This window comes from Tetranychus urticae, chromosome 3 (assembly GCF_039701765.1).
Source record: "Tetranychus urticae isolate SD_2017Ah chromosome 3, NJAU_TeUrti_SD_1.0, whole genome shotgun sequence".
In the NCBI taxonomy this organism is placed as follows: domain Eukaryota; kingdom Metazoa; phylum Arthropoda; class Arachnida; order Trombidiformes; family Tetranychidae; genus Tetranychus; species Tetranychus urticae.
Window position 1 is genome coordinate 8642758 of NC_142960.1, and position 24152 is coordinate 8666909.

General features: G+C 34.6%; 5 protein-coding genes across 14 annotated transcripts; 2 read left to right on the plus strand and 3 right to left on the minus strand.

The window, feature by feature from the left end:
* Window positions 1-1098: 1098 nt before the first annotated feature.
* Window positions 1099-6676, minus strand: LOC107370227 (vitellogenin-5-like). The gene is made up of 2 exons (XM_015938213.3): window positions 6560-6676; window positions 1099-6463 (listed from the first exon to the last, which is right to left on the minus strand). The coding sequence occupies exons 1-2, from the start codon at window positions 6633-6635 to the stop codon at window positions 1275-1277; spliced, it is 5265 nt and encodes a 1754-aa protein (XP_015793699.2). The 5' UTR covers window positions 6636-6676; the 3' UTR covers window positions 1099-1274.
* Window positions 6677-8645: 1969 nt separating this feature from the next.
* On the minus strand, window positions 8646-9360 carry LOC107370226 (uncharacterized). The gene is made up of 2 exons (XM_015938211.3): window positions 9099-9360; window positions 8646-9031 (listed from the first exon to the last, which is right to left on the minus strand). Exons 1-2 carry the CDS (start codon window positions 9258-9260, stop codon window positions 8777-8779), a joined length of 417 nt encoding a protein of 138 aa, XP_015793697.1. The 5' UTR covers window positions 9261-9360; the 3' UTR covers window positions 8646-8776.
* A 436-nt stretch (window positions 9361-9796) lies between these two features.
* Window positions 9797-16512, minus strand: LOC107370241 (calcyphosin-like protein). Of its 10 annotated transcripts, none has more exons than XM_089269664.1 (8): window positions 16092-16512; window positions 15869-15984; window positions 14434-15153; window positions 14277-14331; window positions 10893-11052; window positions 10649-10826; window positions 10310-10519; window positions 9797-10213 (listed from the first exon to the last, which is right to left on the minus strand). In XM_089269664.1, the coding sequence occupies exons 5-8, from the start codon at window positions 11042-11044 to the stop codon at window positions 10112-10114; spliced, it is 642 nt and encodes a 213-aa protein (XP_089125790.1). In that variant the 5' UTR covers window positions 11045-11052; window positions 14277-14331; window positions 14434-15153; window positions 15869-15984; window positions 16092-16512; the 3' UTR covers window positions 9797-10111. The 10 variants fall into 10 exon arrangements, with proteins under 10 accessions (XP_089125790.1, XP_089125795.1, XP_089125789.1 ...); XM_089269669.1 differs by having other exon boundaries at window positions 10893-11049; window positions 15869-16016; XM_089269663.1 differs by having other exon boundaries at window positions 15869-16016.
* A 379-nt stretch (window positions 16513-16891) lies between these two features.
* On the plus strand, window positions 16892-18313 carry LOC107370240 (calcyphosin-like protein). Its single transcript, XM_015938227.3, has 4 exons — window positions 16892-17096; window positions 17174-17351; window positions 17482-17691; window positions 17804-18313. The coding sequence occupies exons 1-4, from the start codon at window positions 16945-16947 to the stop codon at window positions 17903-17905; spliced, it is 642 nt and encodes a 213-aa protein (XP_015793713.2). The 5' UTR covers window positions 16892-16944; the 3' UTR covers window positions 17906-18313.
* Window positions 18314-18823: 510 nt separating this feature from the next.
* alpha-Man-IIb (alpha-Mannosidase class II b) lies at window positions 18824-23919 on the plus strand. Its single transcript, XM_015938226.3, has 2 exons — window positions 18824-20045; window positions 20453-23919. The coding sequence occupies exons 1-2, from the start codon at window positions 19766-19768 to the stop codon at window positions 23737-23739; spliced, it is 3567 nt and encodes a 1188-aa protein (XP_015793712.2). The 5' UTR covers window positions 18824-19765; the 3' UTR covers window positions 23740-23919.
* Window positions 23920-24152: the final 233 nt, after the last annotated feature.

Sequence of the window (24152 nt, forward strand, 5' to 3'; positions counted from 1 at the left end):
ACTTTGATTTTCTTTGAATTTCATGAATCATGCCATTACTTTTTAAATGTTAAATTTTGCATATGAATTTGCCTGGAATACAATCTCACAGCTATGTCACCGAATAGAGAATTTTTAGAGCACGAAATCGAAAGTCTGATATATTGAAAGTTTCACCGCGTCATCAAATTCTTACCTTGTACCTAATACCTAAACTTACTGGCTTCATTTATTTTATTTGACGATGAGATGTTCCTTCAAATACCATCATGTTTACCTCTCGAAAAATCTCCACACCTCGGCTCATCGATTGAATCATAAAGATTCTGGACTGACAGCAATACTGATCAATACTTGGTTTTGATTGCGAAAAATTTCATTGATCTGAGTTTAGTTCACATGAAGACAAAGAAGGTTTTAAAAAATGTAAAGAAGTGTATATCTAAACAAAAGTTAAAACCGATCAGAGTTGTGTTTATTCCTACGTTCACTATCTCAGCGAATTTGAGGGACCAACTTCAATGATTTGAATGATGAGGAATTAAACATTACATTGCTGCTAGGTTTCGTTTTATATGGTTACCATTAAAATGACCCGAATATCACCGTTGATTATTTTAGTGTTATATTTTTAAAATTTTTATCTTCATTTTAACGAGTGGCTTTAAATCCAATATCAAAAAGTGTTCAAAATCTCATTCTTTGTAACTTATGAAACTACCCCAAGATACTGGTTAGATGTGTTGTCAAGATATTACACCGAAAGCTAACAGACTTAAGAATCAAATTTACTTAATCAACTGAATAAGCTTATTTTATCCACTAAAACACTATTGATCAATATTCATCTCATGTCCGGTAATTCAAACCAGGGAATATTTGATTGTTTTATTTTCATAGTTTTGGATTGATTCGTCAAAGTATCTGGTTCAAAGTTTATTAATGGATATAACAATTGAACAGTTGATTCTTGTTGATTGTTTCATAGTTTTGGATTGATTCGTGAAAATGTCTTGTTCAAAGTCAATTAATTGATATAACAGTTGATTTTTGTTGATCACTTACTATTTCGTTATAATTAGTTTTGTAAATGTATTGAAATAAAATGTAAATAAAATGTAATATTTTAATTACTTTATTTAATCATAATTATTTATATAGATTAAAATTTGTTTTTTTTTTAATTTGTGAAATGCCTTTTCAGAACAACTTTACAGTAATATTTATAAATTTGTAAATGTTTTACGTTTGTCTTATGGGACTAACAGTGAACAGAAGAGGACAAAGATCACTTATTAAATTCCTCGAACTGATTCAGCTACACACTTAGTTGGTCTGTCGTAAGTTGAGGTTTCAGTGCTGTCAAAGTCTCTAACTTCAGTAATGAGACGTTTTTCAGCTTCTTTAGCCCAAAGGTGGGCGGTTGGGTGTGCGTTAGGTAGACAAACCAAATCAATCTGTTTAGATGTAGTTGTTGTAGGTTTGAAGTTCTTTGGGCACATGTATTCAGGGAACTTAGATAAACAGATGTCATTTTCTCGTTTGATGACTATGGTTCTTAATTCAGGTTGGATAGATGCCTTCTTGTCTGATTTACCGGCAGAGAGAAACTTTGGTGATCTTCTTGGGTGAGCCATTGCGTCAACATCACAAACGTCATCGTGACATGGGTTTGGGTCAGTGCAGTTGTGGAGTGAGTATGAGTCTCGGAAAGCGGTGAGGTTTGATGCAAGATTAACCATTCCAGGGTCTAAGAATTCAGGGTAGAATTCTTGGTCTTGGTTACCGCAAAGACCACAGGTCTTACCAACGAAAAGAGGTGAAGTTGTGATCTTCAAGTAATGTCCATCAAAAGCAACTCGAACATTTTCTTTGGGTAAAACAACGTTAACAACACCATCGTGCATGAAGATTTGGTGAGCTTCATGGTATCGTGTGTTTGGTAACATGTCTAAACGAATGGCGGGTTTACCGGGAGTTAATACATAGTCAGGTCCTTGTTGTTGATCGAAACTGTTGTAGACAGTCAAACTAGCAGAATCCTTCTTGACATCATAGAGTTTGTAGTAGTTTTGGAGTGGAGTGTAGACTCTTACGGTTCGTTTACCAGCTTGTCCTTTAACGGTGACAGCGAACTTTTGGCTTTGTGAGCAATCCATTGAAGCAATGAATTCACATTCGTCCAACCAGGTTCGGTAAGTGACATTGTCAAAGGTTCGGATGGAATCCTTCATGAGAGTACAAGTTTGGTCTTTTGGCATTGGTGAAGCTTTAAGGTAGTTGATTGGGTGCATTGTGGGGAAAAGTGCAACTGGAACAAAGATCTTGGTGAAGTTAACCTTTTCAGTTGGGGTTTGAACGAAGAAATTGATTACTGGTCGTTTGTAGATGATGTTGGAGTAAGAGGCAGCAAAGGTTACAACATCTTGTTCACCTTCGAATCTCTCAGATGAGATGTTTGACCATGGCTTCCAGTAGTACATGAGGGATCGTTTAAGTTCAGAGTAGACCTTTCGGATTGATTCTCGGACAGGTTCTTGGACTTCTCGGAATTCAATCTTTCCGGTGACAACATTGAAGTATGCTTGTTCAGCGATAACTCGTTCACAGGCGTGGTTGGTGGCATTACCGTTCTTGATGTCCTTTTTGCATTGTTTGTGGAACCATGATTCTCGTTCCATTTCAGGAATAACTGGGTCTCGTGGTGATCGTCGGAGTTCACCTTTAACCAAGATGTTAGAGTCGGGTTGTTCTGATCGAACATTACTGGCCCATGCAATGTTGGCGATGTAGTTACCGATGAATTTTTCAGGGTTTCTCCATAAAAGATCGCTTGGGATAACTGGTCGTTCTACTTTACCATCAATGATAGCTTTTCGAGCAACTCGGGTCCACAAATCTTCGTTTTTGTTGTCTAAGGTTGAGTTGAATCTGAACCAATAGGCATGGTTGTCAATAGCAGTTCCTAAAGTAAGGGTTGAGTTGAATTCGGTGGGTTCTGGGTGTCCGAAAGTAGCGAGGTAGAATTCGATGGATCGAGCAAAGAATGCAGGGTTGTTGATTTCGGATGGGTATCGTTGGATCAAATCTTGGACGATTCTTCGTGCATTAGTTTCTTCTGATGGGTTAGTTTCACCAATAGCAACGTATTCACCATCAATGTCTTGTTCATATCTGAATGAACCAACAAAACCAGATGCTGGGTATTCCTCGTTTTGAACAAGAGTCAAGTTGATGTTGTTGTTGAATTGGTTCATTTCATTGTATTTCTCCAAAAGCCAGGCAACGGTTCCTTCGCATGGAATCTCGGTTAAGTCAATGAACCAGGGTCGTTCAGTGGATAAGCCAAGGTTCAAGTTCATGCCTAATTCACGGCTCTTGAATTGGACAAGAGGGTGGTTGTAAGCAGGTACCAAAGATTGGATTTCCTTAGTGATGGCTCGTACTTTAGTTGTTCCAATGTAGCTTGGAATGATGAAAGCATAGTTGGCGTTTGATTGAAGGAAGTTGGTTTGTTCAAAGGCAGGCTTGATTGCGTATGTGTACAATCGGGTGTTGAAGTCCCATCCGAAGCTGAAGCTAACAGGAACATAGACGTTGAAGTCTTTGTTGGTGTAAACTCCATAATGGGTCTTGGACTTAAGTCCTTGGTTGAATACGGCGAGAGACAAGAGTGATGATGAGAAAACTTGTGGAGTAACCTTGAAGGTGATACTGCCAGTAGTAATTTCAGAGATTGGCTTAGATTCGAATTCGGATTTGGTCAATCGAAGTGAAACGATTTGTCGGTTTTGTTTGGTGGCAAGAATGGGTAAACCAACGGCGCTTGGGACAACATCGGTGTAAGTTGATGGCATGTAGAATCGAACCCAGTTGAAGTCAACTCGATCATTAGAAGCAGCATTAACAAACTTAAGCATAACTCGAACGAATTGATCGTAAGCGTTTTGCAAAGTGTATTTGTCCATGGTGAAGAGAGAAGTTTGTTCATAAACTCGAACGAACAATTTGAGCATGAATTCATCTTCAACTCGGGGGTTGACACTACGGTCTTTCCAGAGTTCATCGATGGTTTTGGGGTCAACGGCATAGGAACCTGAAGCAGGGTTCAAGATTTGTTTCAAAGCGGTTTCCAATCCTTTTTGTTGGAAAGCAACAGAGAACCATGGGTTTGAGAGAGACTTCCAGTGGGAACCGAGGGAAAGGTAACCGTGTCTTGGGACAATGGTGATGTTGTTGGCAACGAATTGACCATTGGCGAAGAAACCAGTTGATTTGTCGGTTGAGAACCATTCATTGTATGAGGCTTGAGAGTAGACACCATCGAGGTTGATTTCGGGAAGAGTAGCAACGATTTCACGGGCAGCTTGAGCTAAGGGTTGGTGGCAAGCTTGGGTGAGGTTAGCAGTTTCTTCCAAGATAGATCGAACCATGGTGATAACTTGATGGTTGGTTTCGTTTCGGAGTGAAACAGCAACTGAGTCAAGTTCGTGTCTTTTAGGTCCAGCAGACATGAGAACGGTGAAAGCAGCCAATCTTAATTCATAGGATTCGGTCTTTTTGTTGAAGACGGGTAAAACGAGGGATCGGATTCGTTTAGGTGCAACGGAAATCATGTGGTGAAGAGAGTAGATGACTGAGGTTCGGAAGAAGGTTCGGTCAGAAACATCAGAAATTTGAGTCTTGAGTTCACCCTTGACGTAAGATTCGAGCTCTTCAAGAGCTGCAACTTTGCCAGTGTGAGCCAAAGCTTGAGCAATCAAAAGTTTACCGCGAACAGATTTAGCAGACATGAGTTTTGCGCTCAAAGCCTTGATGTATTGGAGGGTTTGTTGGGCAGTGCATTTTTGGTCCTCTGGAATCCACCAGTTGTTTACTCGAACTCGACTTTCATCGATGGTGATTTCGTTGTCAGATTCAGGGTAGACTTCTGGGTTTGGACAAGCCTTGGCAATGAGTTTACCATAAGCGATGACAAAAGCAGAGAGGGAATCCCAATCTTCTTCTTGGAAGTAACCATTGATCTTCTTCTCCAATAACTCAATCAATTGGGTGGTTGGAGCGTAAACGTTGAGGGGTAAAGTTTCGACAATTTGTCGGACTTCAATTGGAGATAATCCATTGGAGTTCCAGCCGAGAACTTGTTCAAGCCAGATTGAAACATTTTGTGTTCCAACGTGAGAAACAGCATCGAGGAACAATTGTCTTCGGACTGATTCCAAGGTGTTGGTGTAGAGCTTAGCTTCTGGGACGATACAGTAGTCGCTGAAGATTCTCATGATGTGCTCTGAGTCAAGATGAGCCAATCGGGAAACAACCTTCTGCATAAGACTAGCGACCTTCTTTTGGTTCTTGTAATCACCTTCGATGACAGTTTCAGCAACTCGGTTCAACAATTCAACGGTAGTATCGAGTAAAGTTGATTGAGATCCTGATGGAACCAAAAGGTTGTAGACTGGGATTTCGTGGTTGAAAACATAGGCAACTGAACCCAAGTATGGGTAAAGAGAGAAGGTCAAGTTTTGAGCTCGAATAGCGTAGTTGGTGTTGATTGGATCAATGATACCACCATGAATTCGGACAAATTTAAGGGTTTGGTTGGTGTAGGTAACGAATCGAGTACCATGGTTGTCGAAGGTAACTTTACCGTTGCTTTCAGCGCTCAAAATGTAGGGGTTTTCCATACATTCAATGGAGTAAGTGCTGGTCAATTGTTGGTCAAGAGGCTCGATTTCAATATCATTGCAGTTGCATTGAGACTTCTCAGCTGAGTAATAGTTGTTCATCTTGGTGAGACCAACAATCAAAGCTTGTTTACAGTATTCAACACATCCCTTTCGTTCCCAGTTGTGTTGGGCCAATCGAGGAGTGGTGGTACAGTTTTGGTAGTTTCGGGTCTTGATGACCTTCCAGTAGAATTGTTCACTTCCAGGTAAACCATTGACGTTTTCAGGTAAGGCGTTGATGACTTGGTACATGGTTTCACATTCACCCTTGAGGGTTGGTTCGTAGACATCAAAAGCATGATGAACCTCATCTTGAGAGTGTTTAGTAAGACCGTGTTCGTAACCAGGAGCCAACTTCAACTGTTTACCAGCAATGTCGACCAAGAACATCTCGATGATGGCTTTCTTGATGTTGAGTGACCAAGGAACATCCATTTGGTGAACCTCAATGTACTCCAATCGCTGGGTCTCTTTGTTGACTTGGTATTGAACAGTAAGTTCCAAGAGTTCTTGGTTTTTCTGTTCAACAGCTTCCCAACGAGCAAAGTTGGCCTTTGCTGGTTCGGTAACCTCATCAATAAGTGATGCGAAAGTAACATTGTCTAACTTCAATGTGTACAAGTCGGTTCGGTCGTTGGAGTGGGAAATGGCAACATTAGCCTTCAATTGAGTACCAGAGTAGAGGCTGGAACTGGATGGGATTCCAGTAAGAACGTTTCCAGTGTATTCGTAGACATACTTTTTGTTAAGCTCGTAATCTGTGAATGGGAAGAAATAAAAAACAAGAAAAAATGATTAGTGATGAGAATGGGTCAAGATACAAATTAAAACATTGATATGAATGGGAAACTTACCTAAAGGTTTGGGCTTGAGTTCAACAGCGCAAGCTGAGACGACAAGAAGTGCCAAAATACTAAGACAAATCTTCATTTTGCTTTTCTCCAATCGTATTGTTCCAAAAGGAGAAGACTGAAGTTTCTTTCCTCAAACATCAACCTTTTATACTCCTCTGACCTTATCTCAATCAATCAAATCATCTTGTTCAGTTGATGTTAATTGAATCATTTACTGTTGATGATGGTCAACTCAGCATTTTTCTCACTCTTATTATATTATCTCTATCCATCTTTAATTTACTTGAATCGCGATTCTTAATTACTGAACATTTTGCCTGTTGAATTGGATAGCAGATAGTATCATTGCTAAATAATCACTTTAACTCAACATCTTTATTCAATTGTATTATAGCAACAAATATTTTGCATTTAACAGCAAAAGTTGGAAAATCTATGAGTATTTAACATTATCAAAACTATTAATAATTAGTCCGTAATGGGATAATTTGCTGACAAATTGAATGATAAACAGCATTTTTGACTAAACCAAAGTACTTGAATCCCATGTTAGTGATGAAGGAAAACTTTGAACATTAAAATTCTGGTCAACCATCATTTCTTGATCGCAAATTCCGTACTCTTTCAAAATAAATTTAGCCATGGTTAATCATTTGTGTCAAATATGCTTCCCATTTCCCAAAATTTTGATTTTTAACACTCAGAGGTAAGCATACAATTAGATTCAAATTTGACATTTATAAGTTTCTGAAATTTCAATTTTTACGAAGTCAAAGCATTTGTAGCTAACATTTATTTGTTTAAAAAGATACAAATTAACAATCCTGTAACAAGTATTCAATCTTTCATGGAGAGATGGATCAGGAACAGCGATTGGAAAACTTAACAATTTTTTGATCAGACTGACATTTCCCGGTGTTAAACCGGGTTTCAACATCTGAAGTTAATGTAATTTTTAAAAAATGAAGCTTTTTAGAGAATTTTCAATTTTCTCTTCTCAAAAGTTCAACATTAATTAGAAGGTTCATGCAAATTTACTAAAATATTTTTCATTTCATGATTAATCTACTAAACATTTGTTGTCAACCGATTTAAAATTGTCTACGCAACAATTAACGTTAAGTGGAGGGAAAAATGCGAATGTCAGAGAAAAGATAATGAATCTGAAACTCAAGTAGTAATCATACGATGATTGAAATGGTGAATGTTAATCATAATTTTTTTTCTAATTGCTTCTTCTTTTTTTCATTTTCTGTGGTGAGTGAACACGTGAGATACTTCTGAAATGGTAGGCCCAAGTAGTTCGTAATTTTAATTTGCTACAAAATTAATTTGAAATTCAGCTTTTCAATGGGTTAACTTCAAATAACCAGATCAGTTTACATTATTTCGTGAGCTAAAATCACTATCATCAAATACACCAATTACTAAAACTTAATCTTTATGCAATTACAAAGAGCTAAATCATCATTTATTGTAAATTTCTTGCAATTGCGATCCGACTGGTTTGATATTTGTAACGTTGTTGCCCTTAATATCTGTCTTTTTGTTATCGACTTGATTTGTTAACAGTTACAATTATTACTGTCATTAGTATGGAATGAATTAGTTCTGTCAAATCTCTAATAATGTCACACAACTGTCACAGAATCATGGCAACGAAATAAACAATTTAGTTTAATTCAGTTTTTTTATTGAAGAAATGTTGAGAGGACTCTATCTTTTTAATTCAATTTATTTTATTGTCTAATTAAAACCACAAAATTGTTTTATAATTTTTTTCTGTAAAATAAGATTCGTAGAAAAGCTATTCCACCAAAATATTATTGAAAAATAGCCAAAATGCTAATCCCACGAAGTGACATTATTAGAGGTTTGACATTACAGTAGTTTATTTAGATTTTTGAAGGTGTTGAGGTATGACTAACAAGGCAACTAATCGTAATGCCTGGAACCGATTTGAATACGATTAGTGTTGATTGATAGAGCAAGTTGAGCCATGAAAAACTGTCGAGGGTTTTCCGTGTGAGTTGAGTGTTCCTCAGATATTTGAGTTTAAAATTTGAGCAGTTGTAAGATCGTAAAATAAAAAAAGTTGATGATAAAATTTTAATATATAACAATCATAAATATGGGTCAATACTAATTGACATGGCTAACATTATCAATAAATATTTCAAAATATTAAAATATTGACTGAGATTAAAATGTAATGCATCACTGATATTGCACTAGAAATTGCTTTTCAAGGTATAAATCGCAATTAGATAAAGATGGTGTACTCAAGAAAACTCCGATTTTATCTATTGTATGGAAACAATCGTCTAAATTTATGGATTGATTGATCCCACCATAGCTTGACTTTAATGTAGGCCCATTAACAAATGGTATTCCATCTATTGGAGAGTAATTGGATGATAATTGCCTTTCCATTGTTTTAGTTCGTACTGATGCCTTAAGATCTGGCCCATTCTATAAACAAAACAAAATTCATGATGAGATTAGCTCAATAATAACTTCGAAGACCTTTTTAACTCACCGATGGATTAAAATTACCAGGGAATCTCGGGTATATTGGGTTGACTGTAGAAGCAATCATATTTTTATCAACATCATCACTTGAGCCTTCAGCTTTATCAGAGTTTGATCCTTGAACAGTTCGTTTGCTTCTTCCAAACACATTACCAAACAAATCTAACATAATAAAGATAATTAATTATTAGTTAATTCAACAAATAGATAAAAAAGTTATAAAATTTGAACAATTGAAAACAGATTAAAAGCACAGTTAAATAATCATAACAGTAAATTGAATGAAAGTTGATTGTTGTGGTTGAACAAAAAAGAGATTGGTTTTCTTATTGAAGCGCAACATTTGAATTGATAAGAAATATTAAAATTTCAAACACAAATTACTATTTTTTCAACAATTGTATTCTTTTATCGATTTTTTCATTTGAATATTAAAAAATATGCCACAAAATACTAAAAAGATCTGTTGTATTATCCATCATGATGATTGATTAGTCTTTTTTGATTATTCATCGTAAATTTATCTTCAAATCACTTTTTTAAATGCACAGAAAACCTCTTCAATTGTCGCATTATTGCATTACAAACTATCCAAATAAGAATGCACGCAACTATCAATTTTTATTATACAATCGCATAGTAGCGGAGTTTCAATAATTTTACCTGAACAAAATGATTTCGTTTGAATGAAATAAAAAAGACATATTAATTCAAATCATATTTATTTGCGACATAAGGAAGTTTTTCTATTTAGATCCATTTAAGAATAATTTTGGATTAAACTGGATGTAGAATTCCCAAATTAGCCAAAATCAATGATCATTACGATAGCATAAGCTTTAAGTACGAAGAAAATTTATATCAATCGTTTTAAAGTTTTCGTAGGCAGTCAGAAAGTAGTCTGTGGACTTCCAAATGGCTTGGAACATTAACATCAGAACAAAGTCCATAAAGAGTGAAAGAGTTAGTATGTATTGGCTGTCGTGAACAATTGCAGTCCTCAACTAACGAGAATGTCGCTTAAATGTGCCAAGCTTGTCGCATAACCAAGTCAAAGTACATGTCATCATCGATGGATGCACTTACTCCAGCATAATAGTCAATAAACTCTTCCTTAGTAACCTTTAAGGCACAAAGATGAAATTGAAATAAAATAAGTTAACATTCATATCATTAGGTAACGATCAAAATGACTGATTAAAAATATAAAATACTTACGATGCCATCAGTTGCACCATTCTCTTCGAATTTATTCAGGAAAGTAGTCAAGAGTTCTTCTTCAGATAAAGATCCATTTTGATATTCAGGGTGACTTCGGACATTATATTTGTGTTTAAGATCTTCAATGGTTACATTACCATCTTCATTAGAGTCAAGTTTAGCAAATGCTTTTTCAATCAATGATATACGATTTTGACTCATGGGGGGCTAATAAATTAAAAAGATAAAAATATTTGAATTTGTTAAATTATTCTACGAAATATAATCTTCTCACAAAGAAAAAAAGCTTTTGTGAAAAAAATTAATAAACATGCATAAGAGACGCATTCAACTAACCCTGATAGATCGCAAGAACTCGTTGTAATCTAATGATCCGTTACCATCTCGGTCGAATTTGGTATATAGCTGTGAAACCTCATCATTTGTTAGATATACACCACATTCTTGAATACCTTGAGCAAATTCGTCTAAACTTAATGTTCTGTTTCCATCATTATCCATTCGACGGAAAATTCTGCAACAAAAAAGAGAAAAGGTTAATATTTCAAATACGTTAATATTTAATTTATGAGAAACTTACTTTCCAAATCCCAAAATTCCAGATGCACCACGTTTCAAGCATGCATATCGCAGCTTCTCAACTGGATCGGTTGCTTTATCCAACATTCGTCCAGCCTTTTCAGCCATTAACATTTCGTTTCGAGATTGTCCAGACATTGGTCGATGAGCCATTTTTACTGCTAGATAAACCAAAAAGGAGATTAGATGAAGAATTAAATAAGAAACATGAGTACAATAAGTCTTGTAAGTGTGGAAAGAATGTAATAAAATCATTGCAAATCTGGTCTGTTCTTGTTTGTTAAAATGCTGCAATGAATTAGTATTTTAAACGACCGTAAATGGCTGAAAGCTCGAGTTAACGTAATTATTACTATTAGCATGGATTTTGTAATCAAAAGTCAGCTATTAACGTAGTAGTCTGGACGAGCATTAAATTCAAGCAAGATTACGATTATTATCGATTAAATGTCGATTAAATCAGGCAAATCAGGCTTTCTTGTGCTTTCTTTGCTCCACTCAGACTAATAATTTAGTCACTCATTTATGAAAGATATGACAATCAAATTGGCCAGAATTATTAACAATCTAACATAATATTAAGATTTTGTCTTCTCTAATTCCACTACTTACATAATCTTTTATGACTGACTGTATTTTTCAACCAAAGTTTTCAATGCGCAAAGATAACAAAAATGAGGAATTCAGAGGGCATCTGTAGAATTTCAGAGACTATTTTCTTGCTAACATCCTGAATACCAGACAGGGATATGAGCATTGTCGAGTATTCTGGGTCCACGAGTTTTCTTGAAAGCCAGACAAGTCTTGTTTATGTCAAAATAAGTGTATAAAGACTGTATAACACTGATAAAATCCTTGAGTTTAATTCATTAATCATGTTCAGGCATGATGATGAAAACTATCGAATTAAAATAACATGGCAACGCCTTTTGTGGAAACGAATTTATTATTATTTTTTGTTTTCTAAGCTGAATGAAGTTTGAATGAAGATGATAGATAGAGATGAATTGTTTTTTGTGTTGCCTCAAAATTTACACAATAAAAATAAACGAAAGAGTCACATTTGATCTAGGTCAATCAATAGTTTTAAAAATAATAAAGTCTTTTGCAACATCAAATAGAAAGAATTGAATCAATTGAAAACATTAAAATTTAAATATCTTAACGAAGTAATAAACTATACTTTATATTACTGTAAAGTAACAGATAATGTCACTAAATAAATCAATGAATATGTTGAATCAAATATTAATTGCGAGAAAGTTGCAAAGTATAGCATAGCTTAATGATGTCTATCCAGAAACGACAGAAAGCTCAACACAATTGCACTATTGATCAGCTATAACAGCAAAAAAAGATGGAATTGATTTCAAATTCAACAGCAATTTATACAATCAAAAATTAAAACTTCATTCTAGTGTTTATCTATTAACACTAGAATGAAATATCTAGAAATATACTAGAATGAACTTTATCTATTAAGTCTATTTCAGCCTTTTCATCTTTTTTTTGCTGTTGTCACTGACCAATAATGCTCATTCAGCGTTGAGCTTTCTTCCCTTTATTAGCTTACATATTGTAAACAATAGTTGAATCAAGCAAATATATAATTTAATGATTATGGAACTTACCTAGAATTTACTGCTGATGGTAAAATTAAAATTTATGATGGAAGTTATCAGGTGAAAAGAACAAGATTAAAATGATTGAAGAACGTGTTGTTACGAATAAAACTGGTGAATGTAAAATGTATTGTTTACCAGCAAATGAAAAATGAACTGAATTTCTATTTATTCAATTCTTATTTTTTGGTATCTCCCTGTTTTCACTTACCTACTCACTTTTTCTTTCAAATCCGGTGAAACGGAGTGGTTCAGTAATGTATTCAGGTTTAATAGAAAAGAAAACCAAACGATGAGAAAATCCGAAAAAAAAGTACACCGGTTTTGAAGGCTAAGAAATTGGTTTCTTGGTTTTGAATCTTTGTAACTGGTTGATTGTTTGGTTGAAAACTTTCAAGTCTGGTCTAACAAGTCAAGGTTTGTTGCAGAAGAAGAGTAGACAAAAGGAAAGGAATTTGTTGAACGTTTAAGATTATGGTAAAACTCAATGTAATTGTATTTCATGAAAGAAGAAACGTAAAGTGACTAACGCACATGCAATAGATGGAAAAAGAGAGGCTTAACAAGGACAAAAGAAATAAATATTGATGAAAAAGTAAGATAAGGATGAAAAACAAAGGGAAAATGTCGTTGGTCTTTGTTTGTCTCGATGATGTGTAAGGTGAATTTAAAGAGTTACTATTGGCTCACAGCTAATGGATGGTAAAGTAAAAGATCCAAGGATCGATATTATTGGGATTTGATTTTATTGTTAATGGCATCAACATTTTGTTTATGTTTTAGACAGACGAGAAATTAGAAAAAGTTTATTTTTTCAATTTGTGTTCACAGATTAATCTAATACACTCTGTCAATCAACGGTAGCCATGAATAGTTGAACTCGCTCTTTGTTCATATCATTATCATCACCGCTGTTATTGTTGAAGCCATCAAAGTAGTTGTTTTTATTTGTGTTGATTATATTAAAACTGTCAATTGTTTTCGAGCATGACTGCTACTTATTCTTCTGATAACCATTTACTGGCAATCAGAAAATTCTTGTAAACAATTCTTTTTCATAATTAGTCTGAGTGAAGCGAACTTCTGTTTATTGAAAAATTGAGTAAATGTGATAAAAATGTGGTATAAATAAAATCTCATAGGAACCAGACTCTAAATTGAAGGTTAAATGTAGTAAACAGATTATTATTCATGTTTCTGGGTTGACTAACTAATACTTACAGACAAAATCAGTCCTTTTCATTCAACAAACTGCATTTTTTTCTTAGTAAATCAAGTCACAGTTAAACATTTGAGTGTGTAGCTTGAAGGAACCAGTGCAGTCTAATTGATAGGTTTAAATAATGACCCGCACATCTATCTTCGTACCAATGTAAACGCCAACAATATGATTTAAAATTCTGTATTGAAAGTACTAAACCTCTCTGGCAACCATTTCCACGAGAAAATAGCCAAAATGCTAATGACAATTTTAAAGGGTCTACTGTATATAAAAATTTGTATCTACAATTAACATCTAAATGCTCGCTCAGACTACGCCGGGCAAAAAAGGTTTGTATCAATAATTTATGAACACAATGTGTGATGAGAGATGAGAGAGATGTGATGGTTATTGATTTTTACTTGTTTGTTACGCTTCTGCCGTAAAAATGTAGTTTATTCCTGTAGGACATGGACGACAATCGACTAACAAATGTACATTGTAATACAATATGCTAACAATCTTTCCACAGTTAAAGCACAGAATCGACTGGTTTACTTACCCTAGTTTATCTATTAGATTTAACTTTCATTTTTACTTTTTCCTTTTTGTAGATCCTGTGAAATATAATGGTTCAGTGATAAATTGAAATTAATATGAAGTCAAAAGGAAACAAAAATCATGTAAATCTGTTCTGTGCGTTAAAATTTGCGTTTTACCTGTTCCTGTTTATCTGGTTTTATTGATTTCTCGGTAGACAAGAATTCCAAGTTTCATCTGGTCTATCAAGTCAAGGTTAGTTGAGTTGAACCAGAAAATGATATGTAAACTGCGATTTATTTCACTAAGTTGATTACTTTGTAAACATGATTTTGGGAATTTCAGAAGAATTACCAATCTTTACAACACTATCATCATGTTGAAAAGTTGAAAGTCAACCTCTCAAAATATGTTGCACAATGTAATACAATGATAAATGGTACTTATTTACATAAAGATCAGAGAATCGACTGATTCACTGGACATCATACTGTGACCAGAGATTTTGAATGGGTCGAAGTTGATAAAATGGACGAGACATTGTCACTCAACATCAAGAAAGCCATCATAGAGATGTGTTTAGTCGGCATTGCTTATAAACAGTTGAAAATGTTGTGCTGTCTACTCTCAAGCCTCTTACAATGAATGGTATTCAACTGACAAATCAACTGGTTTCTTCGCCAATGGTCGATTTGTAGCCAACAATGTCTCTTACATCCCTAGACATGGTTACGTTACCATCGGTTCACACTGGAAGTCTTTATCAAATCCTTGGTTCAGTCTTGCATTCCAGCAGAAAGGATTGGAAACTGCTTTGAAACATTTGAAGGTTGCCACCAAAACAATGGCAAGAGATCCTCGAAAGATCGATGATCTTTGGGAAGATCTTGGAGTTGAGTCTAGAGAAAAGAAGAATTTAGGTTCAAATTTTTCGTTTGATTGTATGAACAAACTTCTTTGACTTCCTTTTTTGACATTGACTCGATAACATTAAATGTAAGGCGCTTATTATGCCGTACTTTCTTAATAGTGGCGCACAACGATATGCGTCAATGATTGTTTGATCAATAAAAGTCACGAAATCAGTTTGTAAATGAGATTTAAATCTCACAACAGTCAGTAACAGAAAGACTATGAATATTTGATGCATTTGTTCATCTAAAATTGCAAGGTGAAAGAGGGTCAAAAATGAAATCAACTCAAGCAAAATGAGTTCCTCAAAAAATTGGAGTATGATATTGGTAATCTATATTGAAGTTGAAACAAGTTCTGCCTTTTTCAATTTCATAATCGGTCCATCGGTTGAAAACAATAGAGAGAATGAAGATGATTATAATGCAATTTGATGGAAAGATAAGTGGCTCTTCAAATTAACTTTTGATTTATGCTAGTCGATAAAACAACAAGGTCAATCAACATCAACATCAAGAAAAAAAGTTGAAAATAGGAACTTCGCGCTGAGAGGTCATTCCGCTGAGCTTTTCCAATGAATTGTATTCACATTTACCTCCTATTGTTGACTGTTGTTGATCAAGATTGTTTGAATCAACATCACACCATGAAGTTTTTCCAAATCACTTTTCAAATACAAAGGGTCGCCCAAACTTATCTTACCGGTTTTCAAACAATTAGATCTGGTTTATCATTTGTTGATCTCTGGCAAATATCGTCCATGAAACTGGCTTTACCACTCTCCAGTCAAAGTTGTTTAGGTTGCACCTCGAGATGGACTACAGAATGAAAAAAAGAGTGAACGAAACATCTACAAAAGTGGAATTAATCAACAGATTGAACAATTGTGGTTTCAAGGTGATTGAAGTTACTTCATTTGTCTCACCTAGATGGGTACCCGAAATGGCTAATAATAAACAAGTGTACAGTCAAATTGAAAAGAAACATGATGTGAGTTATCCTGTTTTAGTTCCAAATATGAATGGATTAGAGAATGGGATCAAATCTGGTTTCAAAGAGATAGCTGTTTTCGCAAACATGAGCTATTCAACCTTAGAGTTCAAAGAAAAGATGTGGTATCTTGACAATGAGAGCTATAGACAGGAGAGATAAGAAGTTAATAGGAGTATTAAAAGAGGTTCTTGGTTGCGGTGCTTTACGGTGAGATACGTTTGGTTGATATAATCAAAATATAATCGGTTACTTGCTGGTTACGAATTTATTATCGGCAAATTCAAAAATAAAAAATGTCATTTCATCTTGCATCAGCGCCATCTAATAATATATTTGAAAATATATTCCTTACTTTGTCTACTTTCTTTTCAAATTTCCCTCTCAATGTAACCGGTTATTTGTCACTGGGGATGGAGGAGCCACAGTTACTGATTACAGGGTGTAGGTAGGAGGGCTCATGAGAAGAAATCAGTTTTTCAAACGAGAAATCAAAACAAATGAAAATTGGTTTCTACGGAGGGGGGAATATTTTTTTGCCTCTTACACGAACTTTAGTTGCACCCTGTATACAGACTGGTCACTGTAATAACCAAACTAGACTGTAATCTCAATTCCTTTTATCTCCACTAGCTTTTAGTTATACCCTGTATCTCTCCTGATTTATTAAATGGTCCCTATTAAGGAGGAGTCATATATACTTTTGCAGTGCGTCTCATGTTTTCAGTTGAATCTAAATCTTTCATAATCTTGTATAATCTGTTCTGTTAGACTTATCTAGTGTTAAAATGGCTCATCGACCAATGTCTGGACCATCTCGAAACGAAATGTTAATGGCTGAAAAGGCTGGAAAAATGTTGGATAAAGCAACCGATCCAGTCGAGAAGCTGCGATATGCATGCTTAAAACGTGGTACTTGCGGAATTTTGGGCTTTGGAAAGTAAGTTTCTTATAATTGTTGTTCATAGTTATCAATTCGTATTTAAAATATTAACTTTTCTTCTTTCTTTTTGGCAGAACTTTCCGTCGAATGGATATTGAAGGGAACAGGTCATTAACTTTAGACGAGTTTGCTCAAGGGATTCAAGAATTTGGCGTTTATCTAACAAATGATGAGGTTTCACATCTATACACCAAATTCGACCGAGATGGTAACGGATCATTAGATTACAACGAGTTCTTGCGAGCTATCAGGGTTAGTTGAATGTGTCTCATATGCATGTATATTAATTTTTTTTCACAAACGAATTTTTTCTTTGTGAGAAGATTATATTTCGTAGAATAATTTAACAAATTCAAATATTTTTATCTTTTTAATTTATTAGCCCCCGATGAGTCAAAATCGTATATCATTGATTGAAAAAGCATTTGCTAAACTTGACTCTAATGAAGATGGTAATGTAACCATTGAAGATCTTAAACACAAATATAATATCCAAAGCGACCCTGAATATCAAAATGGCGCTTTATCTGAAGAAGAAATCTTGAATACTTTCATAAATAAATTCGAAGAGAATGGTGCAACTAATGGCATCGTAAGTATTTTGTATTTTCAATTAGACTTTTTGATAGTCACTTAATGATATGTGACTGAATGATATGAATGTGAACTTTATTCTATTATAATTTCATCTTTGTATCTTAAAGGTTTCCAAGGAAGAGTTCATTGACTATTGTGCTGGAATAAGTGCATCCATCGACGATGACATGTACTTTGACTTGATTATGCGACAATCTTGGCACATTTAAGCGACAGTCTCGTTAGCTGAAGACTGCAATCGTTCACGACAGCCAATACATGCTTACTTCCTTTCATTCTTTATGGACTTTGTTTTGATGCTAATATTCCAAGCCATTTAGAAGTCTACAGACTATTTTATGATCGTCTAGAAACGCTTTAAGACGATTGATATTTTTTCATGCCGACTTTAAAACTTACATTGTCGTAATTATCCTTTATTTGCCTTTATGGGTATTTTAACTTCAGTTGTTCTCTCATGTCTACTCGTATGTTTCACTTGATTGAATTGATTAGGTTGTGGTTTTTGAGGAATTTGGAAGAACAATTATTTGATTATTTTTCCTATCAACTAATATTAATTCAATTCACACTCCAGTATTACTAATTCACAAAAATAAAATACGATTCAATTTAAAGTTTACTAATTTTTTTATGATATACATCATGCCTCCGCGTTTTTTATACAATATATTAATAAGAGCGTTATCTAATTTAATGTAATTATTGTAATGTATACTTTGATTATAGCAGTTTAACATGACAATTATTTGCTTATGGTAATGATTTGAAGTGTTCAGGATAAAAAATGAAAAATGATTATAAGATAAGGATTAATCCCTACTTTCTAATAGCAATATTTTGGTTAGTGGTCAATAGCTAGAGTTGAAATTGATTCTGAATTGATCATCTACAGAATTGATTAAAAAATTATGTTTCCACTTCCATGTTCAATCAATAACTAGTAAGTTATGGACCTTATGATTACTATGGTTACTAATCAATGGTTAGTAATCATATTTGCAAATCTTACCAAGAGCCTTGATGGCCCAAAGACCCTTTGACCTAGGCTCATCAGCGTGAATATCGACTTAGCTAGCTGAGACTTGAAGAGAGAAGAAGTCAGCTCAAGAGGTTTTGTATAGACTTACCCTCGAATCCAGTTACTGGTAAATGGATTCGCCCAACTCTACTAAAACAAGCTTCAGCTTAGCATGAGAAAGAGTGAGCTGACGGACTCTGGGACACTCTTTCTATTTAGCCTCCACCTCCATTACAACTACCACTACCACCTCCTCCTCCTCCACCTCTATTGAATGTTGACTTCCTATTTCGGCTTTTCAACCTGTCAAACAACATTAACAACAGTAACTTTGAAGAGCTACAGTAAGATCAAAACAATAACTTGAATGTGAAAGGAGAAAGAAAAAAGGAGCTTTTTTGTTTATACTTTTTTTATTTCCTTTTAGGGATGTTGTGTTGAGCTTTCCTGGCTCTTTACTGCAATCTCTTTATCCAAATATTCATTTAATCTTGTAATCATGTTGCTTCTTATTTAATCAACTGTTCTGGTTTCAATGTTCAGCAACACAGTCCACAATCATCATCACATTATCAGTAAAATATTGTGGTACCCTTTCATCCTGATTTGTGTTTTTGCTAGTAAATCCTTCCATGCTTTCTCTATTGTTAACCAAGGAATTTATGTACATGATTGATGTAATTAAGTGACATCTTTACCTTCTATTCTTCATTATCTTGTGATTACTACAATCATTAATATTCTCTATGATGGATTTTCTAGAATTCTACTCCCATACAATACAACAGATAACGTTATACAAATGACAGGCTCTTGTGTGATTAGCAAAGCAAAATTTATTTTAAATAGTCCTTTTGTTTACTTTTGTTTCTCTACTATACTCTACTTTTTTCATCAACTGGCCATATTATCTTACAGCGATCAAATTTAATCTTCAAAATCTAAATCTTGGTCCATTGAAATGAAAAACTGGGTACATTATTTACCTTTGAATGTGCTCTTTAACCTGACACCTTGAAACCGAAACTACGGTTTGCTGCTCAATCATATGAATAGTCAAATGGAATTAATCAAGCTAATGAAAAGGTTTAAAGTGAAATTTCTTTTCCTACTTTCAGTTGTAATAATATGTCTTCTCATTGGCTTATACTCCAACTTGGGCACTGGTCCAGTTCCTAATCATCTGAGAAGTTACATTGATTATAAGCCATCTCCACTTCCTTCTCACCATCAAACTGCCAGTGAGTTTAAAAATGATTATTTCATTAAGGAGACTACGTTAAACCCGATCAATGAAGTCCAAAGTACCAATTTTTCGCTAATTCAAGGTATGTTTCTCAATGAGCGAGCAATCATTATTTCGGATTATTTGCCTTTCATTTTCGCATTCATCATTTATTTGTTCTAGCTTCCATTCATTTCTATTAGTTTACTTTGATTAAACGTGACAAATTTATAAGTATTGATAAATTTATCCAGCTGTATGATCTAAAATCACAGCTTTTTTATATTCATCTCATTGAATATTATACCAAATAAATAGGAAAAGTATTATATAATTTGTATCTTTTATTGTTTATTTCGTACACATAAACTTAAATTGGCAATAATATTCTTTCTTGCTGATGATTAACTTACAAGCTTGTTGGCTTGATGATTGCTCCAAACAATTAAAATCTAGTTATTGTTATGTCTCACCAATATTAATTATCGCTTTTGCTTTTACTTCCTTTAGGATGTATTACAACCAATCAAGAGAAACTTTTCAATGATAAAGTAGTCGTAACCAATGAGCAATATGAGAATCTCAATTTCAAGCCTACCTTACATCTCTATTGGAATCAAACCTTCGAGAACAGATATCTCAAACGTAAAGAGGACTCTTCAAGCGACCCGCTCAAAGTATTGATTCTACCCCATTCTCACAATGATCCTGGCTGGCTAAAAACATTTGAAAACTATTATTTAACAACAACTTCAAGCATACTTAACAATATGGTCGATAAGCTGGACAAATATCGAGACTTTACTTTCATGTGGACTGAGATTTCTTATTTAGCTCGTTGGTGGAAAGATTTGTCACCCACGTCAAATCTACGTCAAATGATAAAGGATCAAATATCTCGAGGACAGCTGGAAATCACAACTGGTAGCTGGGTAATGCCTGATGAAGCTGTTGCTCATTATTTTGCTATTATTGATCAGCTCATTGAAGGTCACCAATGGCTCAAAGTTAACCTCGATTTTGATTCACCTCCAAACAATAGTTGGTCTATTGATCCTTTCGGACACAGTGGAACTTATCCTGTATTTTTAAGTGCATCAGGACTTAGAAATATGTACATTCAACGGATTCATTTTGGATGGAGATCTAGATTAGCTGAGAAACAAGCTCTCGAATTTTGGTGGAAACAAGCAATTGATTTTTCGCAGCCACGATTATCTTCTACGAGATCTCTCCTATGTCATGTAGCACCATTTGCTCTTTACAATATTAAGCACTCCTGTGGTCCGGAGAATGATGTTTGTCTTCAATTTGACTTTCGTCAAATTGCTGGTGAAGTCTCCGAATCTCGATCCGAGCAAATCACAAACGAAAATGTTGCTGCAAAAGCTAAATTATTAATAGACCAATATGGGCGAACTGCTTCACTCTATTCTCATAATGTTGCTCTTATACCGTTGGGTGATGATTTTCGATACGACCAAGACATTGAATGGGACCAACAACGTGAAAATTTTCGCCTCCTCATGGACCACATTAATAGCAATCCAGATAAATTTGATGGCGCACAAATATCTTTTGGAACATTAAATGACTATTTTAAAGAGATTTCATTGAGAAGTAATCGAAATCCAAGTAAAAAAATTGACTGGTCACTAGTAGGAGATTTAATGCCTTATGCTGATATTTACTCTGGTGCTGGACCATCTTATTGGACTGGTTATTACACAACTAGACCTTTTTGGAAATCACTTTCTCGTTCATTGGAAAATTATTTACGAAGTGCAGAAATATTATATTCATTAGCTCGAAATATTGCTTCAAAAAAGCACGATTCAGTGTCTATTGAAAAATTTATAGAAGACTACAAATATTTAACAACAGCTCGTCAAAATTTAGGCCTCTTTCAACATCATGATGCAATTACAGGAACATCTAAAGAATTTGTTATGCAGGATTATGGAATTTTGCTTCACCAGGCGATTACCGAATCTTTCAAAATCATGTCTCATTCAATACAATACCTTATGAGTCCCAAGAAAACAATTCAGTCATCTATTCTTTTTCCCACTGTCCAACAACCAACCTGGGACTCACCGATCCTCAATATTCCTCTCACTGTTCCTGATCATTCATCTCGAAAACTTGTTATATTTAACAGTCACCCAAGAGAGATTTTGGTTCCCATCACAATAAGATGTCGTTATGATGCTATCATGTTACATGAAGCAGAACAAATGACATCAATCCCCTTCCAAATCAATCCAGTTTGGAATAACAGTCTTAATTTGGATGATAAAGAATTTGAGATAATTTTCATGAGCCGATTACCTCCACTCTCATTGAAAACGTACACCATTTCAATGTTGCCCAAAGATCAAGATATTCAATCCAAGTCTAAGCTCTATCTTCTCATGGGCGATGCATCTGATGAAAAGCGTGTAAAAATTGCTTCAGAATCATTGGAGGATAAAGGGGATAAACGATTTCACAGCATTTTTGAATTTCCTAAACTTTTCAAAAGTGATATTGAACTTACTACGCCTCATTTGACCGTTTTATTTGACCATTCAACAGGATTTCCAAAGCTAATCAAAAGTTCTTCTGGTTCTTGGACTCATCCAACCTATATTAGTTTACATGCCTACAAATCTATAGCTTTTCATTCTGGAGCTTACCTTTTTCAACCAACAGCCGATGACGATCTTGTGAATATCCATGACCGGTTTCCTGTTATTAGATTGATCAAGGGTCAAATTGTATCTGAAGTCATTGTCACTCATTCTAATAGCATAACCATAACTTTTCGTGTGTACCACGACAAAGGTCTCTTTGGAACTGCCCTTGAGATTGATCTTTCTTTTAATATTGCTAACTCAGAATTCAAAGATCGTGAATTGATAATGAGGATAACATCAGACTTGGACAATTTAGATTCAAGTTCAAAGCAATATAATCCAACATTTTATACAGATTCAAATGGTTACCAATTTTTCCGTCGTAAGTTTGTCCCTGATGTTGGAGTTGCTGCAAATTATTATCCAATGACATCGGCAGCTTACATTGAAGATTCAAATAGTCGATTAACAGTGTTGACATCACATTCTCGTGGTGTTACAAGCCCGTCCAAAGGTACACTTGAGATGATGCTGGATCGCCGTACACTAAATGATGATTATCGGGGAGTAGGTGAACCCATTATTGACAACAAATTGACCCGATCGAAATTTCTTCTAGTTTTTGAAGATTTCACTGATACCCAAACAAAACCACAATTTTCATCATCTTCATCTTCATTGCCATCTTCACCCTTAACCTCATCTACATCATCATCGTCTTCATCTTCTCCAGAGTTACCATTTTTATCTCAACTATCATTTCATCTTTCAACTCATTTAATTTATCCACCTGTCGTTTTTGCAGACGATGGATTTGAAGAGAGACCTTTGCTTAATAGGTTTACTTTTTTGGACAACCCAATGCCTTGTTACCTTCATCTAGTCAATATTAGATCTTTACCTCTCTATAGTGATTTTGACAAACCCTCCGACTCAAGTCTAATAATCGTTCATCGACCAGGTTTTACCTGCCGTATAGACAATCGTCAATTATTTGATAATAATCAACTTTGTGCAACCAATTTTGCAAAGAAATTTACTAGAAATTGGATTAAACAATTAAGTGAAACTTCTCTTACCGGTTTTCAAACAATTAGATCTGGTTTATCACTTGTTGATCTCTGGCAAATATCGCCCATGAAACTGGCTGCTTTCAATGTTACATTTGATTCTTCATGATATTTATTACCATATTGGCTCGTATCGACCCGGGTTCGAGTCTCTTTCTATCTTCCCTTTCTCTTCATTGAAAATATTGTAAATCAGGTATAAAAACTTGATATAAAGATATACATTTGTAATTCGATATGCGAATACCCGCAACCAATTTTACTATTAATAAAAAACGCTTGTATTATATGATGACGTTTTTTCATAATTGCTACGCTGCAACAACTTAATGTCTAGTTACGAGCTAAAGTTAATTATTATTCAAGTTTAATCAAACCTTTGATTATTAAAGATGTTATTTTATAATATCTTTGGTGCTTTTTAATCAGTTATACTCTTTTAATTTATATTACAATTAATAATACAAGGTAACCCAGCGAAGCAAAATTTCATGCGTAATCAAAGATAGCTTCTTCATCATA

Coding starts and splice junctions, on each gene's coding strand:
- LOC107370240 (XM_015938227.3), top strand. CDS start 16,945: ATGGCTCATCGACCAATGTCTGGACCATCTCGAAACGAAATGTTAATG. Junction 17,097..17,173: donor GGAATTTTGGGCTTTGGAAA/GTAAGTTTCTTA, acceptor TCTTTTTGGCAG/AACTTTCCGTCGAATGGATA. Junction 17,692..17,803: donor ATGGTGCAACTAATGGCATC/GTAAGTATTTTG, acceptor TGTATCTTAAAG/GTTTCCAAGGAAGAGTTCAT.
- LOC107370241 (XM_089269664.1), bottom strand. CDS start 11,044: ATGGCTCATCGACCAATGTCTGGACAATCTCGAAACGAAATGTTAATG. Junction 10,827..10,892: donor GGAATTTTGGGATTTGGAAA/GTAAGTTTCTCA, acceptor TTTTTGTTGCAG/AATTTTCCGTCGAATGGATA. Junction 10,214..10,309: donor ATGGTGCAACTGATGGCATC/GTAAGTATTTTA, acceptor TGTGCCTTAAAG/GTTACTAAGGAAGAGTTTAT.
- LOC107370226 (XM_015938211.3), bottom strand. CDS start 9,260: ATGTTAGATTTGTTTGGTAATGTGTTTGGAAGAAGCAAACGAACTGTT. Junction 9,032..9,098: donor CTGGTAATTTTAATCCATCG/GTGAGTTAAAAA, acceptor TTTTGTTTATAG/AATGGGCCAGATCTTAAGGC.
- alpha-Man-IIb (XM_015938226.3), top strand. CDS start 19,766: ATGAATAGTCAAATGGAATTAATCAAGCTAATGAAAAGGTTTAAAGTG. Junction 20,046..20,452: donor CAATTTTTCGCTAATTCAAG/GTATGTTTCTCA, acceptor TACTTCCTTTAG/GATGTATTACAACCAATCAA.
- LOC107370227 (XM_015938213.3), bottom strand. CDS start 6,635: ATGAAGATTTGTCTTAGTATTTTGGCACTTCTTGTCGTCTCAGCTTGC. Junction 6,464..6,559: donor ACTCAAGCCCAAACCTTTAG/GTAAGTTTCCCA, acceptor TCCCATTCACAG/ATTACGAGCTTAACAAAAAG.